At 38.9% G+C, this 23181-nt stretch overlaps 1 protein-coding gene across 1 annotated transcript; it reads left to right on the forward strand.

Moving 5' to 3' along the window:
* The first annotated feature begins 19703 nt into the window (after window positions 1–19703).
* Window positions 19704–20053, forward strand: LOC132225135 (ATP synthase subunit epsilon, mitochondrial-like). The gene has a single exon (XM_059680389.1). The coding sequence runs from the start codon at window positions 19747–19749 to the stop codon at window positions 19900–19902; it is 156 nt and encodes a 51-aa protein (XP_059536372.1). The 5' UTR covers window positions 19704–19746; the 3' UTR covers window positions 19903–20053.
* The last annotated feature ends 3128 nt before the right edge of the window (window positions 20054–23181 follow it).

The raw sequence follows: 23181 nt of genomic DNA on the forward strand, positions 1-23181 counted from the left end.
ATTAAATTACCATTTATAAACAAGGGCAAAATAAAGACATTTTCAAACATTTAAGACTAATAAAAGTTTATCTCAGATTCTCACTAAAAGAATTATTGAAATAGGTATTATAAAAAGAAGGAAAGTAAACAAAGAGAGAAGGTATTATTTTTGAAAACTGCAAAAATTGTACAGAATAGTACAGAAAATGATTCAGTTTATCAGTAAATTTAATTTTCCACTGTAAAAAAAGAATAATTATTTTAAAGGTAAAACCATAATTTCTAAACAGGTGTTGATAAGATTTTTAAGTAAAAGGCCAGATAGAAAATATTTTAGGTTTGAAGGGCATACAGTTTCCGTTGCAGCTACTCAGCTCTGCCATTGTAGATCACAGGAACCATAAACAATATATAAATAAATGAGCATGGCTGTGTGCCAATAAAATTTTATTCATAAAAACACATGACTGGTCAGCAGGTTATAGTTTGCTACCTTCTTCTCGAAATAATATCATTATTTAATATAAGTTGTTAAATAAATAAAATAACTTATCATTAAAGCATGCTAAGATGCCTTTTATAGTTGAAGGAAGGATATAATATTGGGTAATTGTAGACTTGTTTAGAATATCTCTGGAGGGAGAAGTGCCTTGAACTTTTAACAGCTACTATCACAGTGGGACTCAGTTGAGAGCAAGGTCCTTTGGAAATAGAATACCAGATAGAAATCTGTCAGCAACACTATAGGAAAAAAGTGGGGATGGGGAAGACAATTGATCTATGTAATCTTTTTTGCCTAGGGCTGGCTCTGGGGTTTTACAGCAGTAGTGATTAGCATAAACTGTTTTCTACTAATGAACTGTCATTCATCTTTTAGATTCAGCTTAGATTTTTCTTTCCCTCAAGCCTGATAAAGTGTTCTTTCTATATGCCTTCCATTGCCTCTTAATACTTATACCTAAGGTAGCACTTAACACACTTGATCATACTTGCCAGTCTATTAGTACTTATTTTTCATAGAAAATGAGCTCCATGAAGGGGAGATATCATGGTTGTCTCATTAATATTATATCTCTCATGCAAAGACAGTGTCTGCCACTTGGTTGATTCTGCACAAATGTTTATTAAAGTAACAAATGAATGAACCATTACTTTTGTTGAATTAATGACACATGAACATATGCCAAAATATATAACCTTAATTTTGGCATTACAGTATCCTCTTGGTCTTCTGAATTCATTCAAACAACAAATAATAAATTGGCATTCACTATAGGCCAGGCACCATTCTAAGTGCTTAGGATACAGTGAACAAAATGGACAAAGTCCCTACCTCATATTTCTCACATTTAATGGAGATAGGAGGTAATAAATATTGAGAAAAACCTTTATTATCAATAAAAGAAGTGCTCTTTGATGGTTCAGGACTTTAGAGCTTCAGAGTTAATATCAACCATCTCTAAGTAAGATGATGGAGATGGCATGTTACATTCAGTCCTAGCATGTTACACTATTCAATAAATCCCTAATGTCAGCTTATTTATTTGTCATTGAATGCAAGATTTTCTATCATATCCAAGTAATTGATGCTTCTTCTTAAATAGTATAGTAGAGGGGGGAAAACATTGCAATGGTCATTGGAAGAATTAGGTTCTAGGTTTGTCATTCATTTACTATGTGACCTTAAGCAAATTATTTCCCCTCCCTGGGTCTCAGTTCTTTCCATGAGAGAACTGGGTTCAATCAGTGTTTCTAAAACTTCAACCATTTTTATATAACCTCCATGATTTTTACCATATTTGTATATCAATCACCTCTGTTATTCACCTACTAATTTCCTTTAAATAAAAACATGACCCTTGTGTGTAAGTTTTGTCTTTAGTAGAAAATAATATGAAATCATGATTGTGATATACTGGTTATAGTATTTCCTAATGAAACTTATTAAATTCATAACTATTTCAAGGTTTTAAGTAACATGCAAAAGCATTCCACATACCATAGGTACTATTTCTATTTCATTTGAAAACCTTGGATTTTCAAGTCCTCTTTGAGGTCTAAATATTATTCTTCTATTAAATTCTTCTGTATGATCATTTTATCTCAAAAGGCTCCCAATATTTTCTTCTTTCAAGATGCAAAACACCCACATTTTAATAAAAAATATATGAGAATGCTTTGAATTTTGAAAATGAATGAAGCCTGTGCTTTGCTTAAATCTCTCTCTCTCTCTCTCTCTCTCTCTCTCTCTCTCTCTCTCTCTCTCTCTCAATATTTGCCAGGGTAAATATATATATTTTAACATCTTAGAATATTTGCCAGCGTAAATTTTCTGGTTCCTTCTCAGATACATTTGTCAAGTTTATTTTTTGCATGGTATATCTTTTTCTATCCTTTTATTTTCAGTTTATCTGTGTCTTTAAATTTTAAGTATACATCTTGTAGATAGCATCTAGTTCTATCTAATTTTTTAAACCCAGTCTGGAAAATCTTTGCCTTTCAGCCTTTTATGTGAAAGACTTAGTTAATTTACATTCAAATTAATTATTAATATGTTTGGTTTTAAGTCTACTATCATTTTTATTTGTGTGTATATGTGTGCATGTGCGTGTGTGTGCATGCGTGTGTGTGTGTGTGCTAGTTGTTCCAGAGATGAATACAATATACAATTTTAACTTATCAGATATATTTCTAAGTGAAAGCTTTGTAGGTAGAATGTCATTTAACAAGCTAAAAAAACTTCCACATGACATCTAAACTTTCAAAAAATTAAAACTCCAGGACTCTCTTTTACCCTGGGCCAAGCTATATTGTTTATAGAAAAGTTGTTTATCCCACTTAAATTTGCAAACAAAAATAGGCATTAAGGATGATTCTAGAAGGGTTAGATGAAGAAAGCTGTATCAAGCAAGATGGTTTCAATTATGTTGCAGTAACAAACCCCCAAATCTTAGTAGCTTGAAATAACTAAGGTTTAATTATTACTCATGCTCCTTGTTCATCAAGGGTAAGCTGGGAATCTGCTCCATGTTGTCCTTTTTTAGGACCTAGGATGATAGAAGAGCCACTCTTTGGAGCATTGCTTGTTTTCATGGCAGAAAGAAAGAGAGCTGTAACTGATACATTAAGTCCTCAGCCAAAAATGACACATGCCACTGATGCTTGCAATTTATTGTTGATAACTGGTCACACAGCCCTACCAAATCATAAGGGTCCAGAAAGTACAACTGTATCATAAATCCGGAAAAAGAAGAGAATTGTAATATTTGGCAAACATCATTAATGATTATCACAGGAGATTTTTTTTTTTTTTTGCTGGTTCCAGAATCTTAGATCTTAAGGCTTAATGCTGCTTAGATCTTCTGCTTTCAATGTGTTTAGCCTTAAAATAAATACTCCTAAGAAAAATAAAAATAAAATAATGATAGGTGGTTTGGGGAATGCTATCAGTTGTTGAGAATAACATGGGTAGGTGCTGACAGTTGTTAATAATACTTCCTTCCACTGGACTTGGAAATGCTTGAGCTGCTAGAATATATTTCTGTCCACAAAACTGTTTGAGTATGAGGGGTACACCAGGAGTAGATTCTATTGGTTTAATAATGGGACAAGTCAGTTTCATCCAAAGATAAGAAACTTGTAGGTAAATATTTGAAATAAAGTTCAGGAGATTGTCTGAGGGAAAGGGAAGACAATGGTAACCAAACTACCCACGTAGTTGTAGGCTGCTTAGGATCCTGATTGTTCCTAAGGGAGACTGCAAAGTCAGGATTTTAAGATTGAAATGTATGTACCTCCCCAGGAAAGAGGGAGTGAAGAAGAAAGGCAGATAACCCTGTTAACCAGGTGCTGGTAAAAATACAGGTACTCTTCTCAGTGTTTAAAACATCTTTATGAAATAGTGATTCAGAAATTCAGTATTATAGAAAGCATCCCCACAGATCCTTGGGGCAAAGAAATGATAAAACTAGGTGTTACACAAACTTATGCAGAATTAGAGACAGAGGCATTTCTTTTCTCTTTGTCACACACTCTCCATTTCACTTGTATTCATTGCTATTTCATTTAAAAGTGGCATTTAATATTAAGCAGATATTAAAATATAAGGGCTAATGATTAATATTTTCCACTTCAATACAGTTGCTACTAAAATTTTATAGATTCCTTTGTTAGAAGAGCTATGCTGCCATTATCAGATGAAAAGGCAAACCAATAGAATTTTCCAGAAAGACTGAATTATATGGGCAGTGTCCTACAAATCAGGTTGAAATGGTCCTGTCAGGTGAGTCATCAACTTTTCTATATTAGGATATATTGTTCACTCACCAGTGCAATCTGGAATACTAGGTCAGAGCTATGTCCTTTAAATAGAGCCAATAAAATTAAAGAAGGACTTTGCTGCTAGACTTGTCCAAAGATCATGACCTAGGTTTAGTGTTAACCAAAGTGTAGTCTGAGGGTCAATGCTAGTCAACAGATTAGTACCAGTGTATGATCTCTTTACTGGTCCACTTAGAGATTTGGAATAAATATGAAGTTGCACCAGAATGTGAATCAATGCACTATTTTCATCATCAAAAAGGTCTTCATGCAAACAAATATGTAAATATACAGTACATGTTTATATTATATACTAGAAGCCTATTGCACGAAGATTCTCGCAATAGGCCTTCCTTCCCCTGGCTGCTGGCACTGGTTTTCCTCTGGCAACCAGAACACATGCCTTTGGTCCTGCCGCAGCAAGGCTTGGCTTCTCCCCTCCAGCCACAGTGAGGCTTGGCTTCTCCCCTCCAGCCGCAGCAAGGCTTGGCTTCTTCAATCTTCAGTCTTCACTCTGGCTGGAGCCTTCAGTCTTTGCTCAGTGCCTGCATATGCAAATTAACTGCCATCTTTGTTAGGTTAATTTGCATAGTCGTTCTGATTGACTGGTGGGTGTAGCAGAGTGACACCAATTTGGATGTTTCTCTTTTATTAGTGTAGATAACATGTATATACATTATTATGTTATATATAACTATATATATGTATATATATATATATATACATATATATATATATATATATACACACACACACACACACACACATATATATTATAGGGGTAAAAGTAGTTTTACAGTTGCTTATATGGAAAAAGACATGCAGATTATGATTATTAATAGCTTTATTAACTCTGTGTTTTGCATACTCACAACTGTAGATATACAGTGTATGTTTAGTGACATAGTTGATTCATATATGGTGCAAATTCCATATCTCATTGCAGACAAGTAACAATGCTCATAGACTCATTGCAGACCAGTAACAAAACTCATAGCACTGGTCTAGGTTTCTCAGTTACATTGTGACATTGGCATATCCACAAATGTAGATATCTCTGTGACAATAAAAATGTATTATTTCAGTCCTGTCCATTGTGGCTCAGTTAGTTGGCCATCATCCAGTGCACTGAAAGGTTGCCAATTTGATTCCTGGTCAGGGCACATGTCCCATTGCAGGTTTGATCCAAGGTTGGGGTGTGAACAGGAGGCAGCCAATCAATGTTTCACTCTCACTTCGATGTTTCTCTCTCTCTCCCTCTCATTTCCTCTCTCTAAAAATTAATAATTTTAAAAAATGCATTATTTCAGACTATATGAAAATATTTAAAACAACATAATTAATTTGAGAAGAGTGTAGAAGCAGTCCTCCCTTTCTTGACAATCAGATATGGCTTGAGAGACCAGATGTAGCCATAGAGATTTTAGATTTTACATTTACATAAGGAAGTTCTGCTCATACACTGATGCTTTTTTTTTATATGCCTTCCATAATTGGACTTGCCTTTGACTGTTTCTTTCTCAGCTGCTCCAAAATATCAGCTCTTAAATATCTTGTCAAAAAGCTATCTTCATTAAACCAATTATCTTAATAGTATAATAAGAAAATATTATCAAACATTTTTGGCACCTTACTATGTGTCAGGCACTTTCCCAAGTGCTTTACATTTTTTTAGGCATTCAATCCTAACAATAATCTCACTAAAGAAGCACCATTATTATCCTCATGTTATAATGAAAAAAATAAGAATTGATGTTTAAATGATTTGTCCTAAATCACACATCAGCAAGGCGCTAGAGAGCCCAACTCATTTATGTACTTTAGCATTTGAACCTATATTCCTAATAATCATGGTGTATTTCCTTTCTAAGAGGAAGAGAAGCAATTTCTATTTAGTGACAACACTCCAGGACCAAGAATCAAAAGACCTGGATTTTAATTCCAGTCCTGCCACTGCTAGCCATATAAAAGGGCAAATCCTTTTCCCTATTTGCACTTCAATTTCCTAACCTAGAGAAATGAACAAGGTGGATTAGATGTTTTCTCAGATCCTTTTCAATTTTAAGGTTCTATGAGTCTGTAAATATAGATTTCTTACTAAAAGAGAACTTATGAATGCATCTCTTATAGAGAATTTCTTGTTAAAATAAAATTCCGTTTCTGATTCAGCAAAGCAGTATTGCTCTGGGCTATCTGCCTGGATGTAGAAATAGCCCTACAATATAAAACTGGATGCTAGCATGAGAGTCATTAAAATAGGATCCCATCCTTTGGCTTTCTGCTAAGGATATAACAATTGCACACAATTAATAAGCATGACATTTAATATTTTGGTTTTTCTTAACACTCCCCTCTAGGAATAAGGCTAACCTACCTTGTGGCTTGACTTTGCTTTATAAGGAATACATTTTCTCCCTAAAGTCTTGTCATGCTGGAAATGTTTAAATATTTAAGTATTTTGTTTCTAATATACAGCAAATTTTGCCAAGTTTCATAGTTGAACAGCTCACCATTTCTGGTACTAAGCAATAATGAACAAAGAATACAAGGCTAACATTGTCTTCTCCTGCTCAGAGATATGGTATAATTTGTAATGAATGGTGCATATTAATGCCTACAGATTTAGATCCATTTGTACCACAAATAATCAATTCGAAAAGAAAAACAACTTAAATATAAATAAGCAGCTACATTTCCTCAAATATGTATTTAAGGGCACAATGATGGCTCTGTGTTTCTGTCCGCTGAAGAGTAAATGTCAGGATAACAGTTTTCAAAAATATCAGAGAGTTTTTAAATGTCAGGTTTACTACCTTTCATTGTCATTTTGCTTTGCCTCTGAAGCAATGGTAAACTTAGGCCTGTGGTGGTAATCTTCAGCATTATCTCCCCTGGTGTCAAGTACATTAGACCAGTAATGCTGACAGCCATAGGGAGTACAGAGTTGTTTTTGTTCTTTTGGATTTTGTCTTTTTAGCTGATAATTAGTTAAGTTGAGGAGTGTTGGGGTTTTCTGGGGTTTTTCCATACGTGATTAAAGGTCCTGAGTCTGCAGTCAGCAAAGCCAGCAAGAAAGCTGGGTCAGGATCTTGATGGAAAACTAAAAGGCATAATTCTCACAGTATGACATTTTAGTAATTATGAATGTCCTATGTGTTAAGAGAAATGATGTGTAAACACTCAGGCTATTCAGATCCCACAACCATAAATATGAGTGATCACCATTACAGGATGTGATCAAATGATATCTCCTACCATAGATTCCTTAATCTAGAATGGTGGTAGACTTCATCTCAAAGATTAGTAGTCATTTAGATCAATACTTTTGTTGGGGAGATGGAGAATTCTCCCCCCAATCTTCTCTAGTTCTTATGGCTGAACAAATAACAAAATAATAAAATTGACATGTGAGTAGTTTAACAGGAGAAAAATCAATTTGATGCATGTGCACAGGAGAATCACAATTTGTTGCTCAGATCATAAAATGAGTCTCAAAGAAATTATTGAACCAGGAACGTTTTAGACAAAGAAACAATAAATATGTGAAGAATTGACAGGACAGAAAAGTTAGTGCTCGTTAGAAATGAAACTAAGCAAGGTTTGGGTATTCAGTAGTGAGGAATCTAAACAAAATTTGGACTTGGGTAGCAAATTAACAAAGTGCTTATAGCTCTTTGGCTCTGGATCTCTTGGCTCTAGTGCTAAGGGTATTTCTCAGCTCTCGTGGAGAAGGGAGGGTACTTTTCACAGGGGAGATTTGTTTTCTGCATTCAAGGAGACAAGGGAAGGTCAAGGCGCCCTCTGGCACTGGCTGCTTATCAAATAACCTTAATTTAAAGTAATCAATATGCCATTGTGGTATATTTTGGGGTGTCTTGTCTTGGGCCCCAGCACTTTCAAACTTGCTCTAATGCAACCAGTGGAGGTAGTTTTAATTAATCTAACTATTAATAGAAGATGATCAATGGCCCCTTTCTTATCTGTACAGTGCAATAGAAAAATGTGAAATATAGTTTTTGTTTGCTAGTTATCTGTATGACTTTCAGGAAATCTCTTATGCTACCTTGGCCTCAGTTTCTGCTTCTGTAAAATGATGTATTGGACCAGATGATTTAACATTTTGTAATTGAAAAAAGTAATAATTTTAAGGTATTAGGATGTAAAGATTAAGTCCTCTTAATAACATATCTTTGTTTTCCCTCCAAACCTCGTCATATGGTTTTCACAAAACATATATAGACTAAAATAGAGCCGAAATTAATAGAATTCTACTTCCATGATGTTTGATCTAAAGGAATGTTGTAATGTACACATTATGTTTACTGAAAGAATATTGCATACCTATTATTACCTAAATAGTTAACAGATATCACTTTTTGGTCACCAATAATGTGCAGGGCACTTAACTCACATTTTACTTACATTATGTAATTTAATTTTCATGACGATCTGTTGGGGTAAATGAAGACACTGAGGAAATAGCATAATTTTCCCTGCCTTAGTTATGATCAAATTGAGAAGATCACATAAATAAGCATATGGAGAGAAAAATGTTACCTTTATTGATAAAACAATTAGAAGTAAATTAGAGAATATGACATATCTGTGGACAAACAGGCTTCATAATACTGAACAACAAAATTGGACAGACTCAACACCCAAAACTGGGTACAACCAGTCCCAGGCATACCTGGATCACTGCAGGCTTTTCCTACTATTGGACCCCCTATACTACAGCATAGAGGAACAGAGCAGAATGTGTGTTCCTTGCAGCCAGCCTGTCTCTCAAGAGAAAGAAAAATAGGATAAATTGGGTTATAAACACTCTGCTCCTCTTCACACAACACTTAGAAAAGTCACTGTACTTCCATGAAAAATAATAGTGGTGGGGTCAGGAATGGTAATGGACCTTCATCCAAGCATAAAGAGACCCTGAAGTGGGGGAAAGGCAAATAACCCTTAAAGAAACTGAAGTTTAGAGATATTAAGTATTTTTTGAAGGTCATACATTTAGTAAGAGAAATTAGAATTTAATCTAACTTCTGGTATATTATATAGAATTTAATCTCAATTCTGTCTGACCCCAGAAACCATACTCATGCCCCCATTTCTTCCACATTGTTACCGTATAATACTCACCTTAGCAATATTTTATTGCTAGCTGAAGACACTCAACAATTATTTATTCAATTTAAAAATCCCCTGCTAAGTAAGGCTCTTAAATCATGGCTCCATCTCCATTAATATCACCACATTCAAACTATCAGAGTGATAAGAGGATGGAAGTATTATCCAAGAAATATTGGCGGTATTCTCAAAATGACTGTTAAGATGTACTCTTCCCTATGTCAGAAACCTAGGAACTTTTGGTTTATGATTTCTTTTATTTGTAGATTACAAAAATGACAGGAATACGAAATACTCTGTGATCTCCTGCCATGTTGATGTCACTGTGTCCTTTACTAGATCATATAAATAATGAAACATATTATTTCTAAGGAAATATTTTTCTAAGGGAAGGCAATGTCTGATAATGTTTCCAAGTTTACAGATTCTAGCCATATACCATGACACTTCAATTAACAAATTTTCAAAGGCCAAATTTTATTGTAAAAATAAAATCAACCTGGGATCAGAAGGACTGGGATAAATTCCAGTTTTTTCAGTAAGGAGTTAGAGGTGAAAATAACGTAAGAGGAAGGGGGAAGCTCTCTCTGAAAACATGACCTGAACCCAACGCAACAGAGTATTATGTACCTGGGCCCAGAATGAGAAGAAGAGCAATTATGTGTCAAGAGGGATTGGTATGTTCTCCCCAGGGTGTACCAGTGAGTTCTAAGAGATACAAAGCAGCACCACCAATAGCAATATGGAGCTAAAATGCTGTGTAGTAGGTCTGTTAAATACTGTGATCTCTGGTAGCAAAATTTCTGACAACAAAATCTATCATTAAAATGCATTGTCTTTATTACTAGATATCTAGCTACTTTGAGTAGACATTTGGCCTTTATCTTTGAAATTTGCATTACCTGAAATAAACAAAAAAGGTTCTAAATCATTTAGGAAAAGTCATGGTACAAACATTCTATCTTTTCTGATAAATGGTATGAAAATATTTGAACATGATGAAATTGAAATTGCCTAAAAGTAGATTTGTTCTTAAATCTAAAATACATACACAGGGAGTTTCTGGAAGACACCATAGTGAAAATGCTCATTAAATGCATCACTAAACCATGTAAAATGCAGTAGGTCATCACAAATTCATGGGTTGCATTTTATTCTCTGCTACAGAAAGCATCTCCTCATTATTAACAGAGCTGGGAAGCTGTTGAAGTTATCATGACTCTTAATAAGGTTATTTATTTCTTTTCTTCTTGATGGTGATAAGAGCTAATATGAGAAGGACAAGAGAGGAAGGACATCATTACCAAGTAACCATACACTATTTGTAGGAAAGACATTGTATTATTTGTGTAAATTAGGAGTAATAGATGAAAAGACATCAAATGATAAGTAGATGATTCTCCAGCGAAACTATTTAAATTTAAATATAAATCCTAGCCTGTTAAAGTTGTCTATAAGGAAATATTACTCACCCATATTAAAAGGCTTTTCAAGATTAAAATTAATGAAAGCAATTTAGGAATAGAATATTTCCGCACTAACTTCTGAGAACCTACGTGATCATCATATAAAAGAATAATAAAAATGTATTTTTGTCTGTCTCCTTTGTTTGTGTTTTGTCAAAAAGAAGCATAATAAAATGTTGTGAGCCAGAACTAAATCTCTGATATTCTTTTCTGGTTATCACAGTTTTGCACTTTGCAGTTAATATGTATTGGATAAATGTGCCAATGAATGAATTGTCCTTTGTTAGGTATTCTTGAAATAGCAGTGAATAAGAGAGACATGTTCTCTAATGACCTCATAGTTTGTTTGTTTTTTGACCTCATAGTTTTTAAAGGAAAAAAGGGGAACTAGCATCTCATTTATTGAATAAATATTTATTGAAAACCTACTGTGCACCAAGTGCTCTGATAGGCCTTAGAGATATAAAGAAACACATGAAGCAGACACTGTCCCTGGATCATAAGGAACTTAAAGCAACCAGGAAAATTAGACCTTAAATAATTAAACATTTCAAATATTATCCTATCTAATAAAAGAGAAACATAGTAATTAGCCATACATCCACTACCCTTCCCATTGGCTAATCAGGGCGATATGCAAATTAACTGCCAGCCAAGATGGCGGCCAGCAACCAGGCTACTGACACGAATAGGAGGCTTGCTTGCTTCAGTGACGGAGGACTCCAACGTTCCCCGCCTGCCGCTGCTGGGCTCTGAGCTGCTACGAAACATTGTTACAAATATAGAAGCTAAACAAAACCCCAGAAACCTGTTTTCAGTCAGCTGGGATCTCAGAGCTTGAGTTGCAACAAAGTTTCAAATACAGGAAGTAAACAAAGTCCAGAAACCTGCTTTCAGCAGCGAGGTCTCACAGCTAAAGCCAGCTCTCAGCTCCAGTGACAGCCATAAATCCAAGAATAAAAAAAAAAAAGGAAAAAAGGAGAGGTTGGGAGCTTCAGTCACCCGCCAGCCTGAAAACGGTCCTCAGCCCCTCACCCAGACTGGCCAGGCACCCCAGTGGGGACCCCCACCCTGAAGGGTGTGTGACCAGCTGCAAACAGCCATCATCCCCTCATCCAGGCTGGCCAGGCACCCAAGCAGGACCCACACCCTGATCCAGGACACCCTTCAGGGCAAACCAGTCAGCTCCCACCCGTGCGCCAGGCCTCTATCCTATATAGTAAAAGGGTAATATGCCTCCCAGCACCGGGATCAGTGTGACAGGGGGCAGCGCCCAAACCCCCTGATCACCCTGCGGCTCTGTGTGTGACAGGGGGTGGGGCCACAACCTCCCTATCTGCCCTGCTCTGTTCGTGACAGGAGAAGGCGCCCCAACCCCCTCATCAGCCCTGCCCTGAGTGTGACAATGGCGGCGCCCCAACCCCCTGATCAGCCCTGCTCTGTGGGTGATGGAGGGCGGTGCCCCAACACACCACCCCCCCACGGGCCCTGCTCTGTGCATGACAGGGGGCAGCACCCCAACCCCCTGATTGGCCCTGCTCTGTGCGTGACAGGGGGTGGCGCCGCAACCTCCCCATCGACCCTGCCTTGAGTGTGACAGGGGGCAGTGCCCCAAGCCCCCAATCGGCCCTACCCTGAGCGTGACTGAGGGTGGCATCACAACCTCCCAATCTGCCCTGCTCTGTGCATGACAGGGGGCGACGCCCCAACTCCCCAATTGGCCCTGCTCTGAGCCTGACCAGGGGCTGCACCTAGGGATTGGGCCTGCCCTCTGCCACCCGGGAGCAGGCCTAAGCCAGCAGGTCGTTATCTCTGGAGGGGTCCCAGACTGCGAGAGGGCACAGGCCAGGCTGAAGGACCCCCTCTCCCCTCTGAGTGCACAAATTTTTGTGCACCGGGCCTCTAGTCCTATATAATAAAGTGGTAATATACAAATTGACTGTCACACCCTCGCAAAGATGTCTGCCCCCATGTGGTCACAAGATGGCCACCACAAAATGGCTGGTAGTAAAGGGCAGTTGTAGGTGATTAGGCTAGCATGGGAGGCAGTTGGGGGCAATTGGGTCAGCAGGGGAGGGCAGTTGTGGGTGACCAGGCTGGCAGGGGAGGGCACTTGGGGCAACTGGGCCTGCATGGTCGGGCACTTGGGGGGACCAGGCCTGCAGGGGAGGGCAGTTGGGGGTGACCAGGCTGGCAGGGGAGGGCAGTTTGGGGCAACCAGGCAGGCAGGTGAGCGATTAGGAGCCAGCAGTCCAGGATTGTGAGAGGGATCAGGCCTAAATCGGCAGTCGGACATCCCCTGAGGGGTCCCAGATTGGAGAGGTTGCAGGCTTGGCTGAGGGACACCCCCTTCAATGCATGAATTTCATGCACTGGGCCTCTAGTAGTTTTATATTAGTCAGCTCAGGATGCCATAACCAAATACCACAGATTTGGGTGACTTAAACAACCAAAATTTATTTTTTTTGCAGTTCTGGAGAATAAAAATCCAAGATCAAGATGGCTACCAGATTGGTTTTTGGTGATACCTCTCTCCTTGGCTTGCAGACAGCTGCCTTCTTGCTATATCATCATATGGCCTTTCCTCTGTGCATTTCAAGAGAGATAGAGATAGATAGAGATTGAAACAGAGACTGAGAAAGAGAGGGAGAAAGAGAAAGAGATAGATATATAGAGTACATTCTAGTATCTTTCCTATAAGGACACCATCCTATCAGATTAGGTATCATCCTTATGGCCCTACTAGAGGCCTGGTGCACAAAATTCATGCACTGGGGAGGGAGTCCTCAGCCCGGCCTGTGCCTTTTTGCAGTCCAGGAGCCCTCAGGGGATGTCTGAGGAGTAGGCCTAAGCCATCAGTCAGACATCCTTAGTGCTGCTGCAGAGGCGGGAGAGGCTCCTGCCACTGCCACTGTGCTCACCAGCCATGAGCTTAGCTTCTGGCTGAGTAGTGCTCCCCCTGTGGGAGCACACTGACCACCAGGGGCCAGCTCCTGCATTGAGCGTCTATCCCCTGGTGGTCAGTGAGCATCATAGTGACCAGTTGGTCGATTTGCATATTAGCCTTTTATTATATAGGATTTCACCTTAACTACATTCTTAAAGGCCTCATCTCCAAACACAGTTAAAATATTGGTTAGGTTTTCAACATAGGAATTTTAGAAAGGACTCAATCCAGTGGATAATAAATTTGGTACATGCTACAAAAATAAATAAACTGTTGAACAAAATAGATCCAGAGACATAGAAGCATGGGAGAGACTGTTGAATCTCAGAGAGAAGGTGGAGGTGGGTGGGTGGGTGGGTGGTAAGAGGGGGTCAACCAAAGAACTTGTATGCACATATGCATAACCCATGGACACAGATAATAGGGTTGTGGAGGCCTGGGGCTGGGTGCAGGGCACGCTATAAGGAGTCAATGGGAGAAAAAAAGGGGCTATATGTAATACTTTCAACAATAAATATTTTTTAAAAAATGGAGGTGCACATTATACATTACACTATCAGAGCATACCTATGAGTCTGATACCTTAGTCTAGGACAGTGGTTCTCAACCTTCCTAATGCCGTGACCCTTTAATACAGTTCCTCATGTTGCGGTGACCCCCAACCATAAAATTATTTTCGTTGTTACTTCATAACTGTAATGTTGCTACTGTTATGAATCGTAATGTAAATATCTGATATGCAGGATGTATTTTCATTGTTACAAATTGAACATAATTAAAGCATAGTGATTAATCACAAAAACAATATGTAATTACATATGTGTTTTCTGATGGTCTTAGGCGACCCCTGTGAAAGGGTCATTCAATCCCCAAAGGGGTCGCGACCCACAGGTTGAGAATCGCTGGTCTAGGAGGTGAATAAAAAGCCTTCCCTGAAGAAGTCATTGAAGCTGACCTTGAAGTATGAGTAATAGTTAGCTTGGCTAAGAACAGAGGGAGAATAAAGAAGCAGCAACAATTTGTACCAAGGTTACATAATATAGCACATTCAAAGAAGTGAAATAACTAAAGCAGCTGGAGCAGAGAGAGGAAAGAGAAGAATGATATGAAACTGAAGAGGTAGAGGATAGATCACCTTATGATCCTCATGAAAGGGTTTCACCTCCATCCTAAGGGTAATGGGAAGCCATTGTGTGGTTTTATTAGGGATTGTGATTACTTTTTAGAAAAAGGAATCTGACTACAATGTGTGAGTGTGACTATGTGTGGGCCAGTGCCTATATACTATTATTTTACACACTGTCTTAGAGGACCATGGTACATGGCTACACACTATCAAGAATGCCCACTTTCAACATTCAACAATGTTTCTATTATGCTTCTATGTGATATGAGTACCTTTGCTCCTCCCTTTCAGGGGGGAAAATATGGAAATAAAGGGGCAGGGAGATGGTGCCCTTGGTTTAATACCCTGTTTCCCCCTCTCTTCCTCCTTAAATGATAATAGTATTTAACATTTATGGTAAATAATATTTATTGATCGCATATTATATATTGGGCATTGTTGTTATCTTATTTAATGCTCAAAGCAATCCTATGATATAGTTACTATTATTTTTTTCTATTTTATATGTTATAAAACTGGAGCACAAGCAACCTACAGTAACAAGCATCAAAAGTCTATTGTACTGCCCAAATTAAGAGAAGATGGAGCATAGACATTTAAAAACGCCAAACCTTTTACTTAAGGGCCTGATTACAGTCAGATCAAGATGAAGAATAATGGCACTAGACAAAGGTTCTCTGATTTTAAAAATACTACTGGACCCTTACTTGACTTCTTTGAAATCATATATTAGAGTTTATAAAATTAGGAGTTTGGAAAACAAAACAAACCCAGATATTACTTAAATGAAGACAAATAGGAAAGGGTTTGTTTTCAGTAGATCAAGATTTCTCCCAACATTGCCAAATCAATGAGCTACTACTATTATCACATAATAGAGAGTAAACTTTGAAAGTAGTGGCTTATAAAGGTAGTATAGGCTAAAATTAGATATGTGCATAGGCTCAGAATATGTTTTTGGTTCATGGAATATTAGGGAAAATCAAGAAGATTTGGGGGACATGATCTACTCTGGCACAATAAATGATCAGATGCTGAATGTATAAGGGCTCCTGCTCTTGTGATCCTTCTTGTTCCCCAGAGCATAACAGTGGTTAGGCCTGGGCTGTTTTTATCCAAGTTCCTAGAGAGTTAACATTCCTAAGCATTTTCTCAATCTTTTATTTTTAAAAAGAATATATTTTTACTGATTTCAGAGAAGAAGAAAGAAGGAGGAAGAGATAGAAACATCATTGATGAGAGAGGATCATTGATTGGCTGCCTCTTGCACACCCCACACTGGAGATCAAGCCCACAATTAAGGCATGTGTCCTAACCTGGAATTGAACCATGACCTTCTGGTTGTTGGAAGCTACCCATTGTCTTCATTATCAGGAAAGCGTAAACAAGGAATGCAGACGGCTGGTGGACCTTGAGCTCTGGCAAAGGCCAAAACTATGCACCGATTGTTTAGTCAAGACTTTTGTGGCTCAAGCAATTTCCTGACCAAATAGTCTCAAAGTAAATCTTTATTAATATTTACTGACCTTTAAGATAGTTTTTCTGCTACCAGAATTGCCTGCCTGACTAAGGGCAATATGTGTATCTAAAATTGAATAAAAGGCTGGCAGGGCCTGGGCACCAGTGAAGCCCTTTCACTAGAGTTGGGCTCTCTGCATGGCCCCCTGTTTCCAAATTCATATTTCTTGTCTAGTCTTGTCATTTGCATGTGGACCTTCTCCAGGTCCTGAACCCAAGCCATGCAGTACATGGCTTTTCACACTGGTTCATAGGTCAACACTCAACCACTGAGCAATGCCAGCCAGGATTTTAAAAAAAATTCTTTATTGTTGAGATTATAACAAATGCCCTCCTATTTCCCCACACATTTCTGCCTTCCACCAGTATCCCGCCCACCTGAGGCCTTCACCATCCTATTTTCTATATTCATGGGCAATGTTTATATGCATATAAATTATTTGGTTAATCTTTTTCTCCTCCTCTCCCCTTCACTCTGAGACTTGTCAGTCTGTTCCATGTTTCCATGCCTCTGGTTCTATTTTATTTATCAGTTTCTTTTGTTCTTTAGATTCCTGTATTTTTTATTTTTAAAATAGAGGCTCAGTACATGGATTTGTGCACTGGTGGGGTCCCTCAGCCTGTCCTGCACCCTCTTTCAATCCAAGAACTCTCGAGGATGTCAGAGAGCCAGTTTTGTCCCAATCCCCACAGGCCAAGCCGAGGGACCCCCAGTGCACGAATCTGTGCACCAGGCCTCTAGTATGCATATAAGATCTTTGGTTAATCTCTTCCTGCCCTCCCCCCAGCAGCAACCTAACTCATGGCCTATTTTTTGAGGAATTGGGCTCCCTTCTCTACTAGTCAGAGTGTCTTCCCCCTAGTGGTCATTGCACGTCATAGCTACCAGGCACCAGGCATACGGTTGAAGGGTCAGATGGTTGTTTAAGTATATATATATATATATATATATATATATATATATATATATATATATATTCAACTGTTGATAGATATGTATTCATTGCCATTTTTTGTTCATTTTTTAAATATTTTTTCTTCTCCTTCTCCTTCTTCTTCTAGAGGATCCTTAGCCCAGCCAGTGTTGCTCAGTGGTTGAGCATCAATCTATGAAGCAGAAGGTCATGGTTTAATTCCCAATGAGGCCACATGCCCAGGTTGCAGGCTTGATCTCCAGTAGGGGACATGAAGGAGGCAACCAATCAATGATTCTCTCTCATCATTGATGTTTCTATCTCTTTCTTCCTCTCCCTTCCTCTCTGAAATCAATAAAAAAATTTTTTTAAAAAAAAGAATACCCCTCAATATTTCATGTAATACTGGTTTGATGGTAATGAACTCCTCTAGCTTTTCATTGTCTGAGAAGCTCTTTATCTGACCTTCAATTCTAAATGACAGGTTTGCTGGGTAAAGTAATCTTGGTTGTAGGTTCTTGCTTTTCATGACTTTGAATATTTCTTGCCACTCTCTTCTGGCCTGCAAAGTTTCTGTTGGGAAATCAGCTGACAGTCGTATGGGGGTTCCCTTGTAGGTAACTAACTGCTTTTCTCTTGCTGCTTTTAAGATTCTTTTTTTGTCTTTAACCTTTGACATTTTAGTTATGATTTGTCTTGGTGTGGGCCTCTTTGGGTTCCTCTTGTTTGGACTCTGTGCTTCCTGGACTTGTATGCCTATTTTCTTCACCAGGTAAGGGAAATTTTGTCATTATTTTTTTAAATAGGTTTTCAATTTCTTGCTTCCTCTCTTCTGGGGGTACCAATGGACACAGAGAGTACCCCCATGATGTAAATGTTGGTACACTTGAAGTTGTCCCAGAGGCTCCTCATATTATCTCCATGTTTTTGGATTATTTTTTCCTTTTGCTGTTCTGATTGGGTATTGTTTGCTTCCTCATATTCCTTATTGCTGATTTGATTCTTGGAGTCCTCTACTTTACTGTTGATTCACTGTAAATTATGCTTCATTTCACTTAGTGTATCCTTCTGTGGAGGATGTTCTCACTAAGTTCTTTGAAGTTCTCATTAAGTTCCTTGAGCATCCTTATAGCCATTGTTTTGAACGCTGTATCTGGTAGTTTACTTACTTCCATTTCATTTTGTTGTTTTTGTGGAGGTTTCTTTTGTTCTTTCATTTGTGACATGTTTCTTTGCCTCCACATTTTGGCTGCTTCCCTGTGTTTATTTCTATGTATTAGGTAGAGCTGCTATGTCTCCTGGAATTGATAGAATGGCCTTGTGTAGTAGGTGTCCTATAGGGCCCAGTGGCTCAGCCTCCCCAGTCACCAGAGCTTGGCACTCTAGGTGAGCCCTTGAGTGCGTTGTGTGCACTGTCCTGTGTAGTTGATCCTTGATTGCTGTTGGCGTCAGTTGGAGAGATTGACCTCCAGTCCAATTGGTTGTGAGGACCAGCTGCTACTACAGTGGAAGAGCTGCTGTGCAGGAGATACCCCTCTTGAGCAGGACTTGCTTCAGTGGGGCTTTGGTGCTGATTGAGTCCACCCCTTGAGTGTGTCACTTGTCGATGTGGTACAGTTGTATTGTGGTGTAGTCTGAAGCTGACCACCGAGTGCAGTGGCTCTGGGGCCTCCTGGGAGGTACAAAGTCAGCCACTGCCTGTGCTATGCCTGCGGCCACCCAACACAAGCTACAGAGCAATCTGCAGATGACTGCTATTTGTGTTCTGCTTGGAGGTGCCCAGGAGAGGCCAAGCTGTGAACTAGGGAAGGCGGCTGCTAGTGCCAGGCCTGGGGCCACTTATCAAGATGTGTGGGGCATGCTGAGACTAGCCACTGTATATTTGAGAGATTTTAGGAAAGTCAGAAGCCTGAGCCAGGACAAGCCATTCATATGGAAAAGCCACTGCAAACAGCTTGGGTGGTCCTGAAAATTAGATGATTAACTCAGTAATCACCTGGGTGGGTCTCAGGTAATCACCATGGGGGGCAAACAGTATAAGCCAGGTTGATGGAGTCTCAGATATGGAGACTGCCAGTGAGTACTGTGGCAGGGAAGTCTCAGCAAAGGAACAATGACCCCTGCCAGCACATTTGGGAGAAAGCTGCCCCACACTTCTTGCTCTGATACCAGAAAAATTAGTTCCTTTCCATATGGCCCTGAATCCTTTCAAGCTGCTGTCCCAGTGCTGGAGCTCAGAGGGAGGGAGTCTGAGTAAATCCATGCACAGGCTCTTTAAGAGGAACACCTGGGCGCGCGTGAGGCGTCCTCACGATTCGGTCCGACCGTCCCCCCCTTTCGCGGCATCATGGTGGCCTACTGGCGACAGGCTGGACTCAGCTACATCCTCTACTCCCAGATATGTGCCAAAGCAGTGCGGGATGCACTGAAGCCTGAATTCAAAGCAAGCGCCGAGAAGACTTCCAGCAGCAGCGTCAAAATTGTGAAAGTGAAGAAGGAATAATGTCCCCTGACTAAAGCTTGAATGCTACATTTTCAAGGTGAAGATGTGTGGGCACAGGTTATGGCAGATTGAAAACGATCACACTTCATGGGGAAAGTAACACCTGTCTTGTTGATGGATTGACATTGCCAATAAACTGAAACATGCCCCCCCCCCCAAAAAAAAGAGGAACACCTGGGCCTCCAGCAGCTTCTCTGTCATTCAGGCATAGTCCACGCTGGTTTTTTATTTTGTTCCTTTGCTTTTCTTTTTTAAAATGTCTCCCTTTTCTCCCATTGACCTCTTCCCACCTGCTCTTGCCCCCCAGTACCAGCTCTCACCCCTCTACTGTCTGTGTCCATTGGTTATGCTTATATGCATGCATACAAGTCTTTTGGTTGATCTCTTACTCCCCTTCCAACCTCCCCTGCCTTTCCTCTGAGGTTTGACAGTCTGTTCAATGCTTCTATGTCTCTGGATCTATCTTTTGTTCATCAGTTTATTTTCATTATATTTCACAAATGAGTGAGATCATGTGATATTTATCTTTCTCCAACTGGCTAATTTTGCTTAGCATAATGCTCTCCAGGTTCATCCATGATGTTGCAAATAGTAAGAGTTCCTTCTTTTTTATAGCAGTGTAGTATTCCATTCTGTAGATGCTCCACAGTTTTTTAATCCACTCATCTACTCATGGGCACTTAGGCTGTTTCCAAATCTTAGCTATGGTAAATTGTGTGGTTATGAACATAGGGGTGCATATATTCTTTCTGATTGTTGTTTCTGATTTATTGGAATATATTCCTAGAAGTGGGTTTACTGGGTCATATGGGAGTTCCATTTTCATTTTTTGAGGAAATTCCATACTGTTTTTCACAGTGGCTGCACCAGTCTGCATTCCCACCAGCAGTGCACAAGGGTTCCTTTTTCTCCACATCCTCACCAGCACTTGTCATTTATTGATTTGTTGATGCTAGCCATTCTGACAGGTGTGAGATGGTACCTCATTATCCTTTTGATTCGCATCTCTCAGATGATTAGTGACTGAGCATTTTTTCATATGCCTCTTGGCCTTCTGTATGTCCACTTTCAAAAGTGTCTATTTAGGTCCTTTGCCCATTTTTTTATTGGTTTGTTTATCTTCCTTTTGTTAAGTTGTATCAGTTCCCTATACATTTTGGAGATTAAACCCTTATTGGATATAACTGGCAAATATGTTCTCCATGCAGTGGGCTCTCTTGTTGTTTTGTTGATGGTTTATTTTGTTGTGCAGAAGCTTTTTATTTTGATGTAGTCCCATTTGTTTATTTTCTCCTTAGTTTACATTGTCCTAGGAGATGTATCAGTAAAGATATTTCTATGAGATATGTCTGATACTTTGCTGCCTGTGGATTCTTCTGTGATTTTTATGGTTTCCCATCTTACGTTTAAATGGTGTTGGGAAAATTGGACAGATACATGCAAAAAAAATTACACTAGACCACCAACTTATACAAAAATAAACCCACTGGTTTTTACAGCCAAAAGTTACCAGAACTTCTCTTCCTGGCACTGGAACCCTGGTTTGAGGGGCCTGTTGTGGGCAGGGACCCCTTGCTCCTCATAGGGGGCCTCTGAATTCAAGATAGCACTCCCCAATTAAAAAATACCACACGTGGATGTTGGATCAGCCTGTTCTGCATCTCTGCCCCTTCTACCAGTCTTAATCCAGCTTCTTTTTTAATTTTCTAGTTATAGGATTTCCTTTCATCTATATTTCAGGTGGTTCTCAATGATGGTTGTTCTGTGGTTTAGTTGTAGTTTTGATGTGGTTGTGGGAGTAGGCAAGTACCGCATTTCCCTACGCTGCCACCTTGACCCTTCTCCCAATATTTTCAAGAATGTATTTCCACAAGAGACTACTGAAAGAGAATGAGCCTAGTCAAACAGTAGTGAGGGCTTTTCAAATACAGAAGCACTAAAGAGGCAGATATGAAATGTTTCCACTGAAAAAGCATAGGTTTTGACGTCTCAAAAAAATTAGGTTAAAGCCCAGTTATGTAATTTACTTAGCTGTATACCCTTGGGTAAGTTAGTTCTTTCTTCTGGTCTCAGTTGTATCATCTGTAAAATAGGTCAAAATAGTATCAGCTTCTGTGGGCAGTTGTGAGGAGTAAGTAAAGTATGTAAAGAATCAGGCATATAGTTAAGCACTTGATTTTTGAAAGCATCAAAAGCCCTCCAAAAAAAATTGGAACAACAATTAACAATTTTTAACAGTCTCTTTGGATTTGCTACAATTAACAATCTTTTTTGGATTGCTATAATCAAACACTCCTATATATTTTTCTGCATTGCTTCTTTAACTTTAGTTCCTAATACTAATTTGCAGATGTCTCAGACACTATCTGGGGCTCTGTGACTATTACATATTGCCTCAATTCAAAGTGGATTTGAAGTAATCAAATGGAACTAGTAATTAGATGGACTATAACATGTTTTTGTTTTTTCCCTGTCACTTGGCGTTTGACTACCCATGCTTCTAAGAGGCAGTATTACACAATGATAAAGAGGTGGACCAACTTGCCTGAGTTATAATATCAATTTTTCCCACTTACTAGCTATGGTATAGTAACTTTCTTTGTACTTCAATTTCTCTATCTGAAAAATAGTAATGATAATAAGAGTACTTATCACATATGTTGTTGTGAGGGTTAAATTAGCTAATACATGTAAAGTATCTAGCACATAACAAGCATTGAATAAATGTTAGCTATTATTTTTTCTTCTACTTAACAATTTTTGACCCAGAATAACTACCAAGTAGCTGTACAGTCCTCTGTTGGCAACATTGAAAAGCATATTCAGATGTAGTATATGAAACATATGAAATCTAATATGGTGCCGAAACCGGTTTGGCTCAGTGGATAGAGCGTCAGCCTGCGGACTGAGAGGTCCCGGGTTCGATTCCGGTCAAGGGCATGTACCTGGGTTGTGGGCACATCCCCGGTGGGGGATGTGCAAGAGGCAGCTGATCGATGTTTCTCTCTCATCGATGTTTCTAACTCTCTCTATCTCTCTCCCTTCCTCTCTGTGAAAAATCAATAAAATATATTTTTTTAAAAAAAGAAATCTAATATGGTAATGGTCCTAAATTGTGAGCAGCAGATCTCTCAGGGGTCACAGAATTACTATAGCACTCCGTTAAACCACTTGTGTAACTATTTTTTCTCAGACCTTCAATTAAAAAAAAAAGATACTGGAAGGGTAGATTTAAGTTGTTTGAATGTTAAAAGGGGATTCTGAGATTATATCTATATC

This window comes from Myotis daubentonii, chromosome X (genome assembly GCF_963259705.1).
Source record: "Myotis daubentonii chromosome X, mMyoDau2.1, whole genome shotgun sequence".
NCBI classification, from domain to species: domain Eukaryota; kingdom Metazoa; phylum Chordata; class Mammalia; order Chiroptera; family Vespertilionidae; genus Myotis; species Myotis daubentonii.